This window comes from Typopeltis vanoorti, chromosome 22 (assembly GCF_054136105.1).
Source record: "Typopeltis vanoorti isolate ZY-2024b chromosome 22, IOZ_Tvanoo_1.0, whole genome shotgun sequence".
Lineage (NCBI taxonomy): Eukaryota > Metazoa > Arthropoda > Arachnida > Uropygi > Thelyphonidae > Typopeltis > Typopeltis vanoorti.
Genome location: NC_143570.1, coordinates 66,362,099 through 66,382,426, shown reverse-complemented (window position 1 = coordinate 66,382,426; position 20,328 = coordinate 66,362,099). Strand labels below are relative to the sequence as shown.

The 20,328-nt window shown below is 33.2% G+C and overlaps 1 protein-coding gene across 1 annotated transcript in view; it reads right to left on the bottom strand.

Annotated features, from left to right (window-relative positions):
- Positions 1-20,328, bottom strand: part of LOC150094469 (propionyl-CoA carboxylase alpha chain, mitochondrial-like) — a 559,741-nt gene that overhangs the window by 277,536 nt on the left and 261,877 nt on the right. The window contains exon 12 of the mRNA XM_090412316.1: positions 11,379-11,446. Within this exon, the coding sequence (XP_090268442.1) occupies positions 11,379-11,446 (68 nt within the window). The remainder of the gene's footprint in view (positions 1-11,378; positions 11,447-20,328) is intronic.

The window sequence follows — 20,328 nt, the reverse complement described above, 5'->3', positions numbered from 1 at the left end:
AATCCTGAAAATACACCCTTTGTTGCACCAAGTCTTGAAAATACTTCAGGTGCAAACTTTGTTTGCTTACACTCGGAAAAAGGATTAAACCAAATATATAATTGGTAGCATAGTAGCCAAGTGAAAAAACTTCCATCTACATAGAATTTCAGTTTTGAAGTTAACATTCATAAATATAACTTATAACCAGTATTAAGGAGACTTATTTCTCTGTAGTTTTCAAAGTTGCATTTATCACCTTTTTTATATATTGAAATGATAATTGCCTTATTCCAACTTTCTGAGATTTTTACTTGCTGCCAGATACTGTTAAATAATTTTAAGTCGTTTGCTGAATAGGAGGATGCCTGCATATTTAATAAGTTCTATATTTATTCCATCTTCTCCAAGGGATTTTTCTGATTTGCTTTGCTGTATTGCTTGTTGGATTTCCTGTAATGTTGTTTCTTCCACTGTATAATTATTAGTTAGCAATATATTAGTTTTAGATAGATTACTATCTTGCCATAAGTTTTGGAAGAAGTCCAGAGGGTTTTCTCTTTGATTATTTCAAGATTCACTTTTACTTCCTTATTCATATTTCTTAGAATTGTGTATGTATTTGGTCTCTTACTGTAAAGGCTCTTTCCAATTTTGCAATGAAGTCATCCCATTTTTCTCTATTCTTTTTCTGGCTCACTTTTTGGCTAGTATTTATAATTAATTTCTGCTTCTGGTGATTTTGTGGTTTATGCATTTTTATGTGCTTCCTTCTTGTCTTTGATTATTGTTTCAATGTGTTTTCATTCTAGTTTTTTATTCCCCTAATCCTCTGCCATTCACTATTTGTTCCATGGCAATCTATTGCTGCATTTATTATTATTTTTTTAATTATTCCATTCTATCTCTACATCATCATTTTTTTTTCATTTGCTCTAGTTTTTCATTTATTCGTTGCAGATAAAGGTGGTTAATAATTTTCTCATTTAAGAGTGGAACTCTAAATGATTCCTGGGAATTTCTCTTATTATTGATTTTATTCTTAAAAAAAAAGAAAAAAAATCAGCTAACGCCTATGTTGTTCCTGTATAGGGAGTAGGCGGGGCCGTTTACCCTACTAGCTTTTGGAGACTGAGTGGGCAGTTCAATCTCCCCTGGTAGCCAATCGGAGAGATAGCTGGCACAAGGCTATCACTGATTCATCGGTACGCAGTGAAGAAGGCGGCAAGCTAGTGCCGCCATCTCGTGGTCTCTAACCCTAACACAATAGTTTTAATGTCTGAAAATAGCGTGGGATCTACGGTCGATTTTCTTGAGTTTATGGGACGAAAAACCCGAGTTTCCGGGAGAAAAAAACCCGCTAGCCCATGCCAGAGATCGACTAACTTGGGAACCGGCCGAATTTTATTATTATTATTACAACTCCAGGGAGTCCAAGGACTCATCTTGGGAGGGCACACTACTCTACTTAGCTAAATACTCATCCTCTCTGCTATTACTAAATTCTCCAACTATAGCACTACTACCATCAACACCATCTATCACTCATCATCACCAACAACAATATTTTTTGTTTGTATATTGTGCATTCTGAAAACCAATTTGTCTGTACGTGGGATGAATTGATTTGGTTACTTTTAAATCATCTTGGGGGTATTCTTAATTTTCCTTGTAAGAGATAATGATCAGATTCTATTTCTCCACTTATGATACTGTGATACTAAATATTATACTATGATACTAAAAACACAGGTACTTAGTATCATATTAGCTGTTTTCCTATAGCTATTATTGAAAAAAGTATTCATAAGTTGTAAATTATTACATGTGAAAAAATCCTTAAGTCTATATCCATTTCAATTGCATGCAGTTTCATCGTTTGTTCCTATATTTGTACCAAGTGACACAATCCCTACTCTGGCACTGAAATCTCCCATTATTAATAGATAATAGAGTATACATGTTTATTTTATTTTTTGTAAATCTGAAAAAAAAAAGGTACTGTTATCTTCTCCTCTTCGTTCCTATAGGGTATATCTGATTACATCCCTAATATAGATGGAGATCAAACCCAGATTTCAAGAGAGACAAATGTCATTTTGTCTCCTTGCAAAGGTACCATGAAGGAAGAACTTCTCTTAATGCATAGCATTAAGGGAAGGGCCACTACCCAGACCGGTTTCGACCTTTATTGAGGTCTCATCAGAGGGAGCCACACCCAGAAATGGTGATACTAAGGTAGAAGCAATGGAGAGGTCATATTTATCAATACGAGTTGCCAAAAATAAAAGGTGTACCACCTTATTATTAATGCTAAAGATGAGAAACCATCTTTGCAGAAGCATGTCATTATTTTGTACAAAGAGAAGTTCTAAATATATGTTGTATTACTATTTTATAATCATGTGACCACACTGATGAGTCAACAGACTTAGCAGTTCAATTATGGAATTCCTTATACAGCTGATCCTTGAACAACGTGGTGGTTAGGGGCACCGAGCTCCTGCATTGTTCAAAAATCTGCATATAATTTTTGACTACACAAACACTTAACTACTAATAGCTTACTGTTGACTAGAAGCCATACCAATAACATAAACAGTCGATTAATACATATTTTGTATGGTATGTATGTATTATATACTATAATGTTGGAAGTTTATTTGGCACTTGGTTAGACTATAATAAATTTATTATCCAAGTGTAAGCAAACAAAGTTTGCACCTGAAGTATCTTCAGGACTGAGGCAACTCGTAATAAAGGTGGACCAAGCTCTCGTCACTCCTTGTCTCAGTATCTCCCATAATGCAAAGCACATCTCCTTGCGGACTTGTACAATGCTATGCATTAAGGGAAGGGCCACTACCCAGGCCGGTTTCGACCTTTATTGAGGTCTCGTCAGAGGGAGCCAGACCCAGAAGTGGTGATACTAAGGTAGAAGCAATGGAGAGGTCATATTTACCAATACAAGTTGCCAAAAAAAAAGGTAAACCACTTTATTATTAAATTAATCTGGACTTAGAGAAAGATGTTGAAAGTTTATTTTTCACTTGGTTAGACTATAATAAATTTAGTTTAATCCTTTATCCAAGTGTGAGCAAACAAAGTTTGCGCCTAAAAATATCTTCAGGACTGAATATAGTGTTGTACTACCTTAATGGGGTAAGATAGTACAACACCGGGCAACTCATAGCAAAGGTGGACCAAGCTAACAACACTCCTATCCCAGTATCTCCCATAATGCAAAACACATCTCCTTGCGGATATGTATAATGTTATGCATTAAGGGATTGGCCACTACCCAGACTAGTTTCGACCTTTATTGAGGTCTCTTCAGCAGGAGCCAGGCCTAGAGGTGGAGATTCCAGGCAGAAGCAATAGTGAGGTCACCTTTACCTATAGGAGTTGCCAAAAGGTGTGCCACTTTTTTTTATTAAATTACTCTGGATTTAGAGAAAGATGTTCAAAGTTTATTTTTCACTTGATTAGACTATAATAAATTTAGTTTAATCCTTTATCCAAGTGTGAGCAAACAAAGTGTGTGCATGAAAATATCTTCAGGACTGAGGCAATTCTCTTACACTTGGATAAAGGAATAAACTAAATTTATTATAGTCTAACCAAGTGGAAAATAAATTTAGTTTAATCCTTTATCTAGTTTTATTATCCTTTATCCTTTATTTAGTTTAATTATGAAGATATTTTCAGGCACAAACTTTGTTTGCTCACACTTGGATAAAGGATTAAAATAAATTTATTATTAGAGAAAGATGTTGGAAGTTTATTTTCCACTTGGTTAGACTATAATAAATTTAGTTTAATCCTTTATCCAAGTGTAAGCAAACGAAGTTTGCACCTGAAGTATCTTCAGGACTGAGGCAACTCTCTTACACTTGGATAAAGATCTACACTAAATTTATTATAATCTAACCAAACTGGAAAATAAACTTCCAATATCTTTCTCTAAATTCAGAGTAATTTAATAATAAGTTGGTACACCTTTTGGCAACTCGTATAGGAAATATGACCTCTGTTACATCCTGAATGAAGCACTTTATTAAAGAAACAATTCATTCAGGATGTAACAAGTCAGAAAAAACAGCTGAGAGAAAAAGCTTGTACTCGAACAGAAGAAATAAAGTACCAACTGTAAAGAGAAATAGAATTACCTCCTTTTAGTAGAATTGTAATACCATGTAAGAACTTCATGTATAAATTAGTATTATATGAAATGCATCATGTATACAATGAATGAGTAAATTAGATGTAAACATTAGTCCAAAGGTCATGGGCGGGCCTGAGGCATTGGCAATCTCGGAAAGAGATTGCCTTATAGAATGAACATGTAAGAAGTAATACGTCAGGGAAATTAGTCAGGGAAATTTTGCAAGTCTTGTAGTTATTGTAGAGAGGAAAATTCATAAAGGAAGTAAAAATATTTTAGGAAGAGCAAAGAGATAAAATGGCGCACACGGCAATACAATGGCGCAGACCCGGCAAATATAACACCTCATCATTGTTTCTGCCTTAGTATCGCCGTTTCTGGGTCTGGTTACCACTGACAAGACCTCAATAAAGGTCGAAACCAGTCTGGGTAGTGGCCCTTCCCTTAATGCATAGCATTATACATGTCTGTAAAGAGATGTGCTTTGCATTATAGAAGATACTGAGACAAGGAGTGATGAGAGCTTGGTCCACCTTTACTACGAGTTGTCTCAGTCCTGAAGATCCTTCAGGTGCAAACTTTGTTTGCTTACACTTGGATAAAAGATTAAACAAAATTTATTATAATCTAACCAAGTGGAAAATAAACTTCCAACATCTTTCTCTAATTCCAGATTAATTTAATAATAAGGTGGTAAACCTTTTAGCAACTCGTATAGGTAAATATGACCACTCCATTGCTTCTGCTTTAGTATCACCACTTCTGGATCTGGCTCCCACTGATGAGACCTCAATAAAGGTCTCGTCAGTGGGAGACTGATATGGGTAGGGGTCCTACCCTTAATGTATAGCATTATACATGTCCGCAAGGAGATGTTGCATTATGGCCGATACTGAGACAATGAGTGATGAGAGCTTGGTCCATCTTTACTACGAGTTGCCTCAGTCCTGAAGATACTTCAGGCGCAAACTTTGTTTGCTTACATTTGGATAAAGGATTAAACTAAATTTATTATAGTCTAACCAAGTGGAAAATAAATTTCCACCATCTTTCTCAAATTCCAGAGTAATTTAATAATAAGGTGGTACACCTTTTGGCAACTCGTATAGGTAAATATGACCTCGTCATTGCTTCTGCCTTAGTATCACCACTTCTGGGTCTGGTTCCCACTGACGAGACCTCAATAAAGGTCGAAACCGGTCTAGGTAGTGGCCCTTCCCTTAATACATAGCATTATACATGTCTGCAATGAGATGTGCTTTGCATTATGGGAGATAGTGAGATAAGTAGTGATGAGAGCTTGGTCCACCTTTACTACGAGTTGCCTCAGTCCTGAAGATCCTTCAGGTGCAAACTTTGTTTGCTTACACTTGGATAAAGGATTAAACTAAATTTATTATATATACTATAATCTTACATTAAAGTAAGCTAGAGAAAAGAAAATGTTATTACAGTAATTCATAAGGAAGTGAAAATACATTTACGGTACTTTACTGTATTTATCGATACCATAAGTTTGTGTTGTCTGTTTACAAAACAAATTGTCTGTCTGTCTGTCAGTACCTACATCAATATTGTCTTATACGATACAAACCACTGTTCATGTTATACATATTACTAACACTAAATATCAAAAATGAAAAGATAATGTGAAAAAGAAATACATATTTATTTACAGGCATAATTATTCATGCATTGATAATGAAGCAGCAGCAATATGATTGTTTTATGGTAGACTAGTGCAATTGATAAGACTGTTTCGCAGTAGCCTAGCCTATACACTAACGAATGAATCGTTCTAAAAATTATTTTATGCTAATTAATTTAACTAATTAATAATAGTTACTTTTATGCAGTTATGATTTAATGCTGTATCCTTATATTTGTTTACATTTCTCTTGACTGCAAATCGCCATGTATGGTCTGTAAGTGTTTGTGTGCATAAGTTTCGATAAATTTTAACTTTTTATAATAGATTTGTATATACTTTATGGTAGTAAATGATAAAATAGGCTAGTATCTACATATATTTTATGCATTCACATATTATCTAACTTTTTCTTAATTTTTTCGATATTTCTGATCTATGTGGTTTGTCTGCAAGTTTTTTTTTTCGAATTGTCCAAATCTCCAAAATATTTTCCACTATATTTGTTCATAAGAAAATGCATATAGGTGAATCCATGTGTTCAAACCCGCATTCTTCAAAGGTCAACTGTATTTGGTTACTTTAAAACAAAATAAAATACAAATTCATAAAAATCAAATGTTTTATAATATACTTAACAGAGCACTCTGGTTATTCACAATACAAGAGCTCAAGTGTTAGCATGAAAGTCTCAATTTTTTATGATGTTATCACTAGTAACAATTATAATAAGTTTAAATTTCTGTCCATGAACAAATTATAGATTACTGAATATTTTATATCCAACGCACTAAAGTATATTGTTTTAAAGTAATTTTATTTTTTACTTGACTGAATTTTATCTACATCACATCTTATATAAAAATTCAAATTTTTATTTTTCATAGCACTAAGAAAGAGCGTTTATTAAAACTTATTTTATTAAAAGATAAATATTCCACATATAGTCAATCCAGTAAAATTACTAGCAATAACAAAATGATATTTTGTACACTAGCACTGATAGAATCATGGGTTTTCACTCAGAGATATAGAAACTCATAACATATTAGTGGTGTTCAGACAGCAATCTGTAGTGTCTTTATTTGGCAATCTACAAACAACACTACAGTTCAATGTTCTTTATAGCTTGCTAAATTTAAGTTCCAAATTACTTAGCAAAGTGTATCTAGGAATACAGAGACACAACACAGTGAAATGGCATAAGATGTTAGGAAACTGATTCCATATTAAGAAAGAAAAGATGTATAACCAGACAATGAATGAAACTGACTAGAAGCAAAACAGGAAGTTTTATTCCAGGTCATAAACTTCATTCCAAAAGATAACAGACAATGTTGTGCAAAAAAAAGACTGTGGCTAAGAGCTTACCGAAATTGTTCAATTGATACATGATACAGAAGTTACACATAAATGACAAAACCAACTCGCATGCATGAGTTTATACTGAAATGCTATAGTAGATAGATCGATAATGGATTTCTTGATCACAATGGCTTCTTTGTGGGGAATCCTTTCACATTCCTAGTAAGGTAAGCCAATACAACTGTAATTATGAGAAATTTAAAATCCACATGCTGTTCATGGGGGATAATATGAAATTTATTCCTCCCACCCCTAATAATTTAACAATGAGCAAGGTGTTACTTCAGATTACATAAATAGACCATTCTATTCCAGGAAAACCTAAAGTAATTGGAGTAATGCATATGAGAATGATGTACACAGATATAATGAAAGTCAATAATATTTGGTGAATTTCTATCATCATCAATTTCCTGATATGAACTCTAAAGAGTTATTCAGTCTACTATAACAGTACTACATGATTAAATTTATGTTATTATTAATCTATCAACGATTTTCCTCAGCCTATTACCTGTCAGCACTCTGACACTGTCGTACCTAACATTTCATTCTTCTAGGCCACTTTTGAATGAATCAATTCATTTCTCTTTCTCTGGGTCTCTTTTCTGCTATCTTGGCATCAAACACCTGTTTTGCGAATCTCTCCTCTCAAAATCTTCATGTTCATGTGACCATATCAACTGAGGTTAGCTCTCCCTACACATTCTTGAATGTCAAGTTTCTTCCTCTATCTTCCTTTTTAATATAATTCTGCCAACACCAACTAATTTTTCTTAAAACTCTGATATCTGTGGTCTCTAGTCATTGATCAAGTGCTTTATTTCTAACCAAACTCTCAACTCCACAAATTCAAACTGATTTGAACACTGTTCATTCAATTCATTCAATAAAATTAATATCAATATAAATTCATTCAACTGGCTCCCACACTACACCATACCAGCTTTAATTATTAGCAATTGTCTATTTCAAAATTTAATTTGCTTATCTTCGCAAAAAAACTCTGCCTAAATAGCTGGAATGTTTCCTTAATATGGAAACTGATTCCATATTTACTTGTTCCATATATTCTCCATTGAGAATGCAGCTGAAGTTTTCTATGCGTCTGCCTCTTTTCACAGTTTTTGGTCTTTTTTTGCCGATTTTAATGCTAAATTTATTACAGCTGTAATTCAATTTAGTTAGAGAATCCTGGAGACTTGCATTGGATGTTTGGAACTACATCATCTGCATAAAGCAAAGGAATTAAGTTTGATATCTCTGATTCTAATATCAGGTTTAATGACATTTTCTTTCATAGTTCAATCCATATAGATGACGAATAATATACTGAAGATAATGTACATCCTTATCTTACCCCTCATTTTAAATTAAACCATCTTTCTGTATTTCCTTCAGTTCTAACTGCTGACTTAAAATTTATTATGATCTGTAATTTGTTCCATTTACCAAATATAATTGTAGTGTTTTAAAAGCTTTTCTCTATGCACCTTGTTGTATGCCTTTTTCAGATCTACACAACTTAAAAGTACAGGTCCTTGTCATATTCCCATGATCTGTCAACTGTTTGTCAGAAAAGGAAAATCTGATCTTGATGAAGTACACAATTTTTCTCAGCCTCTTTTCAAGTATACATGCACAAATCTTACTCAGAACACTTAGTAGAGAAAGTCCTGTGTTATTTTCACATTCAGATTTATTTCCTATTTTTTTATAGATAGGAACTATGAAACTCTACTCCAATCTTTAGGAATTTGACCTTCTGAATTATGCAGTGTAGCCACTGCAAAACTTTCACACAAACATATTTGAGCATTTCTATTCGAATATCATCTTACTCCAGCTGCCCTTTCACATTTCAAGTCTTTGAAGACTTCGTCTACCTCAAGTATTGATAAGTACTCCAATTTGTATTCCTCCAGAAACGTTTTACTACTCTTCTGTTACTGCTTGTTTCATCTAACAGTCTTTCCAAATAATTATCCAGACCTCTAGAATATCTTGATTTTTAGTTTTTATGTTACCTTCAACATCTGGTATTCCATTTATTGTACAGAAAAACCTCGCTTAACATGAATTCGCTATGCGCAATAATAAGTTAACTCAAAAATTGAGTGAAATGATACTATTTCCTGCTTTAAGCAAGTGATCAGCAAGCATAACGTTAATCAGTTAACGCAATTTTTTTACGTTATGCAAAATCATTGTCGCCAATCACAGTGAGTAGTGGCACTTGTCAATGTAGCAACCAGTGGGCAGTGACACTGCTGCAAGCGGTGGCTGGCGACACTCGACAGTTGACTCAAAGCTATCATCGAAAGCATATGTGCAAATTCTGTTCTGTTGCTCAATCACTTTAATTTAGGAAACTAAATTTTGTTTGAATTTTCAAAAGGAAAATGATGGTGATCCTGATATGGAAAGAAGCTTCTAAGTCTGCCGAAATCTTGATAAAAACGATCACCAGCTATTGCAAATTGCATGACAAGATGAAAAAGTGGAGTACTATTCAAACATCTTTACTTAATTTTTATTTATTTTATTTTTTTTTTTTTTGTAAAAAAGTAGTTCGATCAAATGTTTAGACATTAAAAAAAAATTTAAGAAATTGATTTTTATTAACTTTGATGATTTTATCCTCTAATATAGCTTATAATTTTTTTTTTTCAAATGTATGCTAACTGATGGATGAATTATAATTATTCTTATTGCATTCGCTTAATGCGATTTCTCTTAGCACACATTAACTGATGGATTAATTAATCTCGTTAAGTGAGGTTTTCCTGTACTCTTTCCCCTATTTCTAAGCCAGCCTTTTCCATAGTCTCCAGAATATTTTTCCACCTTCCTTCTATATTCTTTCTGTATTCTTACCAGTCTTCCATTGAGTTTTCTTTAGCTACTTTTACATATAATTTAGTTCTCTTACATTTTTCTCCATATTCCTTTATGGCATCTGCCAACTAATTTGCTAGGAACTTTTGTTATGCTTTATTCTTTTCCACAACTTCTTGAATCCACAATGGGGTTCTGTTTTTCTATCCTTGCAAACAACTTCCCCACGTGCCTCCCTAACTGAATCAAACAATGTTTTCTTCAAAGGTTGCCAGTGAGACCCAAGGTGTTTAGTTTTCAGACGGATCAATGTTATATTCATTTTGATCCGTCTGAAAACTAAGTGGTGGTCACTTCCAATTTCAAATCCTCTGTACACTCTTATATCCTGAACAGGCAATGAAGATATCACTATCAACAATGACATAGTCAATGAGGTTTTTCTTATGTCCTCACTCCACATGAGCTTGTGCACATCTTTATATTAGAACATGGTGTTAGTAATGACCAGTCCATATCTTGTTCAGAAGCTTGGAAGATACTTACCATTATTATTAGCCTTGCCCTTTTCTCCAAATTTTCCCAAAACAGTTCTATTCTATATGTCATATCAGCTGCCTGCTCCAATGACTCAAAATATTTCTACATTTGTTCCTTAGAGCCTTCTGTGGTACCACAGGTACAAATAAGTTTTATTTCTAATTTCCCCATTTTGAATTGGCTCACATAACTCTACTTGAAACTACCTTCTAATAAAGAAGTTTATCTTCCTGTTTGGTGCTGAATGTTATTGTTTCTCCTTCCTTCCTTTCACTGGTCATTATTGCCTGCATATAACATCCTATACTTATTATTTAGTAAGATCTCACTATCTGTTTGTTGGTCTGTCTCAGTAATGCCAATTATGTCCATGTAGTACTTTTCCAGTTCTTCAACAAATTCAATTTTTTTTTTCATTAATACTCCCTATATATTGATGGTTCCTACCTTCATTTCTTCTGACAATGTATTTGTTATTCTTCTTTCAGATAATGAGTTTGCTTCAGTAGCAGAATTTTTTTGCTGTTTGTCCTTGTTTCATCATGAAAACAGTGGGGACCCTGTTTAACTAGGCAACATCTGAGCTGACATAAAATCTCATCATGTTGCACCATGTATTTGTAGCCAGTTCTCTGTATTTCTTTTAAGGAATGTGGAGAACTGACTGGGGGAGACCTTAAAGCTTTGACCTTTAAGCAAATTTCTGTATCTGTATGTGAAAACTTCATAATTCCATCTCTGTTACTTGAAGAATTACTACGATGAACAGAATACATCATTCTGTTCCTGATAGTAATTCTTCGGGGTATTATATCTATAATATAATATCTATACTGTCTTTACCTGTAGTCTAGTATTCATTTCCAAAAAATAAAAATTCTTGCTCTTGTCCACTAGGAATTCAACAGTACCTAAAATAGCATATAAGACATTTTAAAAGAATGACAGTGAAGATTTCTCAGGTTGTCTATGAGACATATATCCAAAAAAAAATAAAACCATGATGTGTACATGAAGATTTAAAGTGTCGGTTAAAGTTCGTGTTTGGCAATTTAATGGAAATGAAGTACAGTACAGATAAAAGAAATGAAGTGATTGTTTAATATTCTAACAAACAGGGTCTAACAAACTTATCAAGAAGTTCAACAGTACAATCAATGCTGATTCAGCCACATTTTTTCCTGCAAAGCTCGACAATGCAGCCATCAGCACTCTTAGCCTTGGTTATCACAACACATTGACACCAAAACAAGTACCAATATTAGATCTATTTTACACCTAGAATGCAGCAACTACAACTTGGCATCATAAAATACATAAGGATATTGGTTGTGTTGAACCATACAAGGTTCAACACAACCAATATCCTTATGTGAACCTTCTCTCCAAAAAGAGCATGTTCTTCAAATGCCTAATATACAAATTACATAAAATTCATAAACACCACATAACCAGCTCTCTTTTTAATTTGAAGTAACTGCATGGCAAAGCCTGCACAAAGCAAACAAAACATCATCAAATGGAGCTACCTCACTGAACCAGATAATTGTGAGTGTAGGACAACCCAATCTGTGGAACACCTTCTTTCTTCCCCCCCTTCTTCATTCACCTTGCACAAAAGAGGACCTTATATCCTGCACAAAAAGAGCAGTTGATTGTGCATGATTCTGGAGGAACATCTGACCATATTTTTTGTATATAACATGTATAGTTTCTTTTTCCCTCATATTTAACTTTTTATTCCCTGTATAATTTACCTACTAAATTTAAGCTATTCTCATTTGTAATTTATCCTAATTTGTTGTAAATAATGTTGTACCAATTACTTACTACTGTACCACTTGTGTTTGGATACAAAATAAATAACCTACTCTCTCTCTCTCTTTCTGATTTTTTGAAGGTAATAATTCCTACACCCATTTGAAATTAACTTTACCTGGGTTTTTAATCCTGCATACAGGCAAACAGACCCTGAGAACATGCAATTAAAAAAAAAATACTAGTAGTGGTGGGCAGTAGATGGCATTGTGTGTAGATGATGATGGTCATAGCCATTCTGTGTAGTTGGTGGATTAAATAGTGGAGACAGATTTGTAGCATAGAGTGCCCTCCCTCAATGAGTCCTTAGACTCCTTGGAGGTGTCAAGAAATAATAATAATCCTAATTCCAGCCCTATTATCATCCCCACCCCCAAAAAAAAGAGTAAGATTCAGCTATTAAATTATCATCACATTGCAGTCACTTCAATTCTTTTCAAAACACCGAAAAAGATCATCAACTTTTGACTACAAGGAGTTCTACCAATTAATTGACGATTATCAATATGGATTCTGCTACTCTCACTCAACAGCAGATCTAGCTAATGTTATCAGCATATGGACATAAGCCATAGAAAGGTCTGAAGAAGTCACCCATTTCAAAAAAACATGGTGGTAGTACTTAAAAGTTTTATCATTTGGTAATACTATAAATTAAATTTGCTAAAATTAAGAGCCAAAAGGCTTCAGTTTGGCAATGCAAAATTATACAAGTAAAGTGGATATTAGATCCAGCATTATTTCAAAGCTGAATGCAGAAACTACGAAAGTTTCGTAAAAATAAGTTAACCAAAGAGTTTACAGGAATACACTCACAAGCATTCACAAGCTGCCTTAGCATGGACTACTTAAAAACATAAGTGCTGCCTAAGCATCTATATATTTGCTTTCTATTAGTCCATTTTGATAATGTTTCTGGCCTGACAACTGTTTTGAACTGGTCAGTTCAGTACTTAAGGAACTTGAAAGATCAGAGAGGTGCTATAAATTAAAAATGTCAAGAAAGTATATTCATGGTTTCAACCTTTATTCAAATGTAAGCAGATAAAGTTTGTGCATGGTCACTTCATGACTGGGTTACTTGTATACAGAGGCTAATGACTTCACATTAATTGCCTTAGTATCCCATAATGCAATCCACATATCCTTATGAACATGTATAATGCTATGCATTATGAGAAGAGCCACTACCCAGATATTTTATATTCTAATAACCTTTATATACTACTTGTATGTAAAAGTCATTAGCCTTACATACGGGTAACCTAGTCATGCAAACAGAAAACATTTATAAAATGAATTTAGTTTATGAATTATAATAAATCACAAACATTGTGAATTATTTATTTATGCACATTTTTGTGTTACTAACATCATAAATTAAAGATGCCAAGAAATTATATTTTTTGCATAACCCAGCCATGCAAACTTTGTTTGCTTACACTTGGATAAAGAATGAAACCAAAACTATAATTTCTTGGCATCTTTCATTTATGGTGTTAGTAACATAAATATGTGCATAAATAAATAATTCACAAAGTTTGTGATTTATTATAATGCAAAAACTAAATACTTTTATATTTCTTTGTGTCTGAATGAAATATAATTATAACTTCTCCCAAACTGCCTTTATCTGGGGGAGGGGATATGCTGGTGTTACTAAAATTTTAAAAGGGAGGTATATGAGCACTAAAAATTTGGGAAACACTGCTCTACTAGGGAGAAAGTAGCTTGCTTCAAGAATGACTTTTCTTGCAGACTAACTTCACCATTTTCTCATACACATTATGTTTCTGAACTGTGCTTTTCTAAAGGTATTTTAATCAGTGCTGCTACAATGAAATGGAACCTGTTCCATTCCTTACGTTTCCTCCAAGCACATAAAAACATAAACAGCTGCTGGTTACAATCATACACAGTTCAGCTTCAACCCAACTTCTCTTCTTTCATTATATTCATTTCTGTTCTTTGAAATAATCTTCCTCAAAAGAACTATAACCTGCAGCTGTTCATGGAACACATTATTGGGTTCCTTCTTATCAACTTGGCAACATATGGCAGCACAGCAGGTTTCGCATCCTGCTATCCTGGGATTAAATATATATATATATATATATATATATATATATATATATATGATTAGTACTATTAACTCGGGGTTGGGATATGTTCATTTTTCTAAATTAACTGACTTAAAACCCGAGAATTATAACACAATGACATTTATTTGAAAAAACGCAACATGTTTCGTCAAGAACGACTTCATCAGGCGATAAGAACATAGAAAGATATTAAAAGACACGAAATTAACATTGACACACTCTAAAGCTATACAATTATAAAGCCATAATATTCGACTGTAAATTAATTCAAGCTCATAATAACTGTAATTTACAGTCGAATAGTATGGCTTTATAATTGTATAGCTTTAGAGTGTGTCAATGTTAATTTTGTGTCTTTTAATATCTTTTATGTTCTTATCGCCTGATGAAGTCGTTCTTGACGAAACATGTTGCGTTTTTTCAAATAAATGTCATTGTGTTATAATTCTCAGGTTTTAAGTCAGTTAATTTAGAAAAATGAATATATATATATATATGTATAGTATATATGTTAATACTAATGTTCAAAAGTCAATAATGTTAACATTCTCTAATTATTATCTACATCAACTGAATCACATTGTTAAAGTACAAAAAAATATATTATTTCTCGCTTTAACTAGTTAATGTTCACATTAATGGGTAGAGCATAGTGTATGTCCAAAGTCCTTATGAGGCTATGTTTGGCTGTTCTGCAAAAGTCAGCCTACAGTAATCATTTATAGCTGAGGATGTTCTTCAAGTTGTTAGCAGTGAAGATGATCTTCAAAACACATGCGACTCCCACAGTATATCAGAGAACGAAGTACAGAATAACAAAAAATTGCAAATGCAGCCTCAAACACTGAATAACAAATTAATCTGCATTGTATGCTCACAAGATACTACTGGTACTAACACTTGTCCATATTGTAACATGAAGGGAGATAACGAAGGATGTGGTCAAAAAATATTGTGCAACATTTGTAGTAGTAAGTACAATAAAAATAAAACAGCATACAGGAGCTAAGTCAGGCTAAGGGATACAGGCTCAAAAAACGAAAAATTTGTCTAATTCTAAGTATCCAAAAGCAGAAGGAGGATGTATCGTAAGGATTAAGGTGCTGGATGTAGACAGGGCAAAGACGGACAGTCATTCAGTTTTAGCACATGAAACAGAAGATGGGTATTACAGATCAGGGACAAAAAGTGGTGTTCCAAAGCAATTATTATATAGCTGATCAGAGTTCAGTTTACGCAAGGAAAAATTTAGTAACAAGAATGAGATTCCTCGAGATGAAGTATCCTTGCGACAAGCTGTGAAATCTCAGTCTCTTGACACTGGGCAAGGATATTGAAAGCATGACCAATAAAATCTTAATAAACTTGAGTACGAAAAATTACTCATTCTCAAAGGGAGTCTGATTCATCACCAGAATTGTCCACCCACCATGGAGCCACACATGGATATCCACTTTTCAGTACACAATGATTGCCCAAGAGCAAAATCCCAGAGCCACCCCAGGTGCCAACCAGCACCACAGCAAGACATGGGCTGTGTCACCCAGACCATGATAAAAAAAGATTTGCTGCAACATTGTTGATCCTTGAAGGCAAGACGCTAGCCAATTAATCCTGACCAGGCTATCCACAACACCACCCATCTTGCCAAAATAGTTCAAGACTACCAAGATCCCCCCTTTCAGGTTATCAACAGGTTGTATCACATGGCAATTCACTGGATCCCAGTGATGGTGGTCTGGAATACAGGACAATAAAAAATACTCAAGAAAATCCTAGAAAAAAAGAATAAGAATGAAAAAGGGCAATACCATCATTGGGAGGTCCCCTCCACTATGAACAGGTGCTTGACATGGAGGAGAAATTTTTTAGTACGTGTTTGTTACGGGAAATAGTATTTTTTTTCTTTCTTCCTTCCCCTCTCTCTCTCTCTTGTGCATGTGTACACACACACACACACACACACACACATGAAATCCTGTCATTTTGCACTGTCAGTAAAGTACTCTCTTGACTGCTAGTGGTTTACCTCTTAATTTCAAATTAAGAAATAACTGAAACTGAACTGCAAATCAACTTGTAGACAGATTGTTATAAAAGGATATCATATATACAGCTAGCCCTCTTAAATTAGATTACTAGCCATTTAATTCAAAGGGATCTTTAGACCCTTTGTATTCAAAAGATAAATACCTGTAATTTAAAAAAGTAAATAAAATAAATAAATATATATATATATATTTATTTATTTATTTATTTATGAATATATATATAAAATCAACATAAGCTCACCATAACTATGCAAGCATCAATATATAATTCAGGGTACAACATGTAACAGCATGAAATCACTCTTTCTACACTGCCTCTTAATTATATAAGCTAAACAATCTCCGTTTTCTGGACAAATTCTGATATTTTAATCTCTTGCTTCCTGTGGATCTCTCTCTTTCTCTCTCTCTCTCTTAAATTTTTTTCTTTTATTTTATTTTAGAACATTAAAAATTTATAATTTTTAATGTTCTAAAATAAAATAAAAGAAATCTTACATAGAAAGGAGCAAAAACTTGCTCCTTCCTGTGTAAGATGAAATTCTTGCATCCTAAATCACAAAACACTGTGCATAAAATCATATCAACAGATTCCAATTACCTTTAGATTGAGAATTTTAAATAAAACACCAAGTTATAACTCAATAAGTAGAAATAACAAGCAGAAATTATAATACTCTTCCTTTCATAAGTTTTATGAACTGAGGTATCCTCTGATCATTTCAAAATGTGAATATAGCAGTCACTTTGGGTTTTCTCATGAGTGACAATGACAACAAATTTTTTTAAACAATGTATGTCTGGATACAAACAGCATTGGCATTTTAAGAACTGACAGTTCATACAAAATTATAATTAAGCTCTAATATTCGATTTAAATAAATTTATTTTATATCTAAGCAAGACTTTAGTAGCACATCCAAAGATAAAAAAATAACAGAACATCTTGCTCATAGCATACAAAAAGAAACTGATGCTCATAAAAACTTCAGAAAGTAATACCATATTCTTAACTTTAAATTTGATTCTTTTTTTTTTATATTTTATTTTATTTTTAATTTGTGGGATATCTAAATTTGAATGCAGGTATTCTACACATGACTACAAGAGTGGGAAAAACAAAAGGGTCATCCCCAGAAATTGAGTAAGCGTTTTTAGCAAGGTGAAGACTAGTTTTTAAGTACAGAGCAGTGAATTTCATCATTTATTGAGTTTGCATGTTGAGATTTTTGAGAAATGACAGGACTGGATTAGTTGTAAGTAATGATGTATAGCTTTGATATTATAGATGCTTCTCCATGTTATGCATTTAAGTTAACTGCTGTTATGCAAAGTTTCTTTTTTCCCTCATATTATGCAAATCATCCAAATGACACACTATTTACAATAGTAATATGCATACATATTTCATAATTTAAGTTGTCTTGGAATAACCCAACTAACCAATCACTCAACCATTTCTGATCTCACCCACCTTTTCCAGCTATTTCATGTGAAACTTCAAATAATAAATCATTATTTCCACTTATTGGAGACCTGAAGTGTCTTGAAAAAGTTCCATGTTTGGTCTCTAGAGCACGGTCTCCAGACTATGTAAAAAATAAATTAAAAATACAAAAATATATATATAATTGATAAAGATAGAAAAAAAAAATCTTTAGCCCACCCACAGTACATAATGTACTATAGGTTTGTAAATAAACTGTCGAGGGTAGGAGCAATAAAAAAAAAAAAAATATATATATATATATATATATATATATATATATATATTAAAAAAAGTGAATACGTGGAATGGATTGCAGTACTCTATTGGTGAAGGAGTGCAAGGAGAGATATAATAGATAAAACGTGACTACAGTTAATGTGGAGCTCCTGTGCTGAATTTTCAGACTACATAGAAATACTTGTGCAATAATGCTGATAATTTTAAGTGGTACATAACAAATGTTGCTCTCCTTATTTTACATTAGTACTGTAGACTGCAGCAGAGGGAATAACACATTTTTATGTAACTTCCACTGAGGAAAGGTTGCAAATCTATAGTACATTAGTACAGTGGGCAGGGTAAGGAATAAATTGATGATCTCACACCAAGCAACAAAATTCATCTCCCACATAAAAAACAATCACAAATGTCCATGCCCAAAACAGGACTCAAATCTGCAGCTTGCTAATCAGAGAGCTGATATGTTAACCATTTAACCAACTAGGCTGGCAAATATATAAAGTCCTTTATTTATTATCCATGAGATGATTGCTACCACAGTCATTAGAAGAAAAAATGAACTGTAATTCCTTTTGCAATCTGTGCAACATAACCTTGAGCGTAGTGGCTCAAGGTTTAAATAACAAGCAACTTTTGATTTTTGATTGTGACAATAATTAATCAGATATGTTACTATGTTCAATTTCTTTTTTCTTTCTAATAATTAAAAAGTGAAGAATACCATCTCACTGGCAATAAAATGTTTCTGAAAATGAGAGACAGTTTTCAGAATTACCTTCTAAAATAAACCAGATTCAATGATGAATGGAAATGATCTTATGTAGGAAGGTATTTTTTTTACCCTTATAACACCCATCCACAAAAGAATTGTAAACCTATTGTCCACTTTTCCTTGTATATTTAACACTATCCATGGTGTAAGGGTTACATAATCCAGAAATGCTGCTTCATCAAACATGAAAGAACTTTTTCAAGCCACTTCATGTCACCAGTAAGCAAGGTCTAATGCTGTGTGAGAAGAATCATCTACTGTATATAAATAATTTTGAAAATATCCAAGTCACAGTGAGATTTGAGTCTGAAATCTACTACACGGAGAGTGTAGCTACTATTCTTTCAGCAAAACATGCCATCAATGTGATAATAAGGAATTCCAGATGACAAAACATCATCATTCCAGTGTAAGCTTTACAGAGAGATGAATAATGGAAATAACGATATGTTGTTTGAAGATTCACATGAAATAGCTGGTGATTGGTTAGTTGGGTTATTCCAAGACAACTTAAATTATGAAATATATATGCATACTACTATTGTAAATAGTGTGTCATTTGAGTGATTTGCATATGAGGAGGGGGTTGCATACCAGCAGTTCAAAATACTCTATTTATGATGTGTTGTATTTCAGAATCTCTTTTTATACTTTGTTCCATGCATTTTCAACTTCCTGAAAATGAAATAACAAAACAGTGAAATTATCTTTTTTGGAGAAATCAATGTTCACAACTAAAACTGACTTCTTTAACTCCAATTATTGAGCTGGAAAAGATGACAAAGTATTTACTGTTAGTAGTGATCAAACAGTCCATCTGTTCATCAGTATACTGGCCATCACCATTCTTTCAATATCCCTAGATCTTCTGCTCATCTTTCAAATATACTGCAGGTGCAAAATTCCTTTGCTATGTTCTGAGTTAATGATGTGTTTAAATTATATTTCATAAACAATTACATTCCTGTTTTTATCCTTTATCCAAGTTGAGCACTTAAAATAATATCACAATAGGCTACCTGCATATGAAAGCAGAAGATATGACTTCACATCAAAGTGCCCTAGTATCTCACGTAATACATAGGACATTTCCTTTTGGATAAGAATGCCTGCCATGCATTATGGAAAAGGATCACTACCCAGACCAGTTCCAAGCCTAATGAAGTCTAACTCAGTGGGAACTAGACCTATGTAGATAATGAGAGCTAAATTAACAGTGGAAGTCATGTATTTATATACGATTCAAGTTTTCATTCCAATTTCATATAAAATGGTGTATCATAATATACTCTACACAAGAGATAGTTGTAGTAGATTTTTC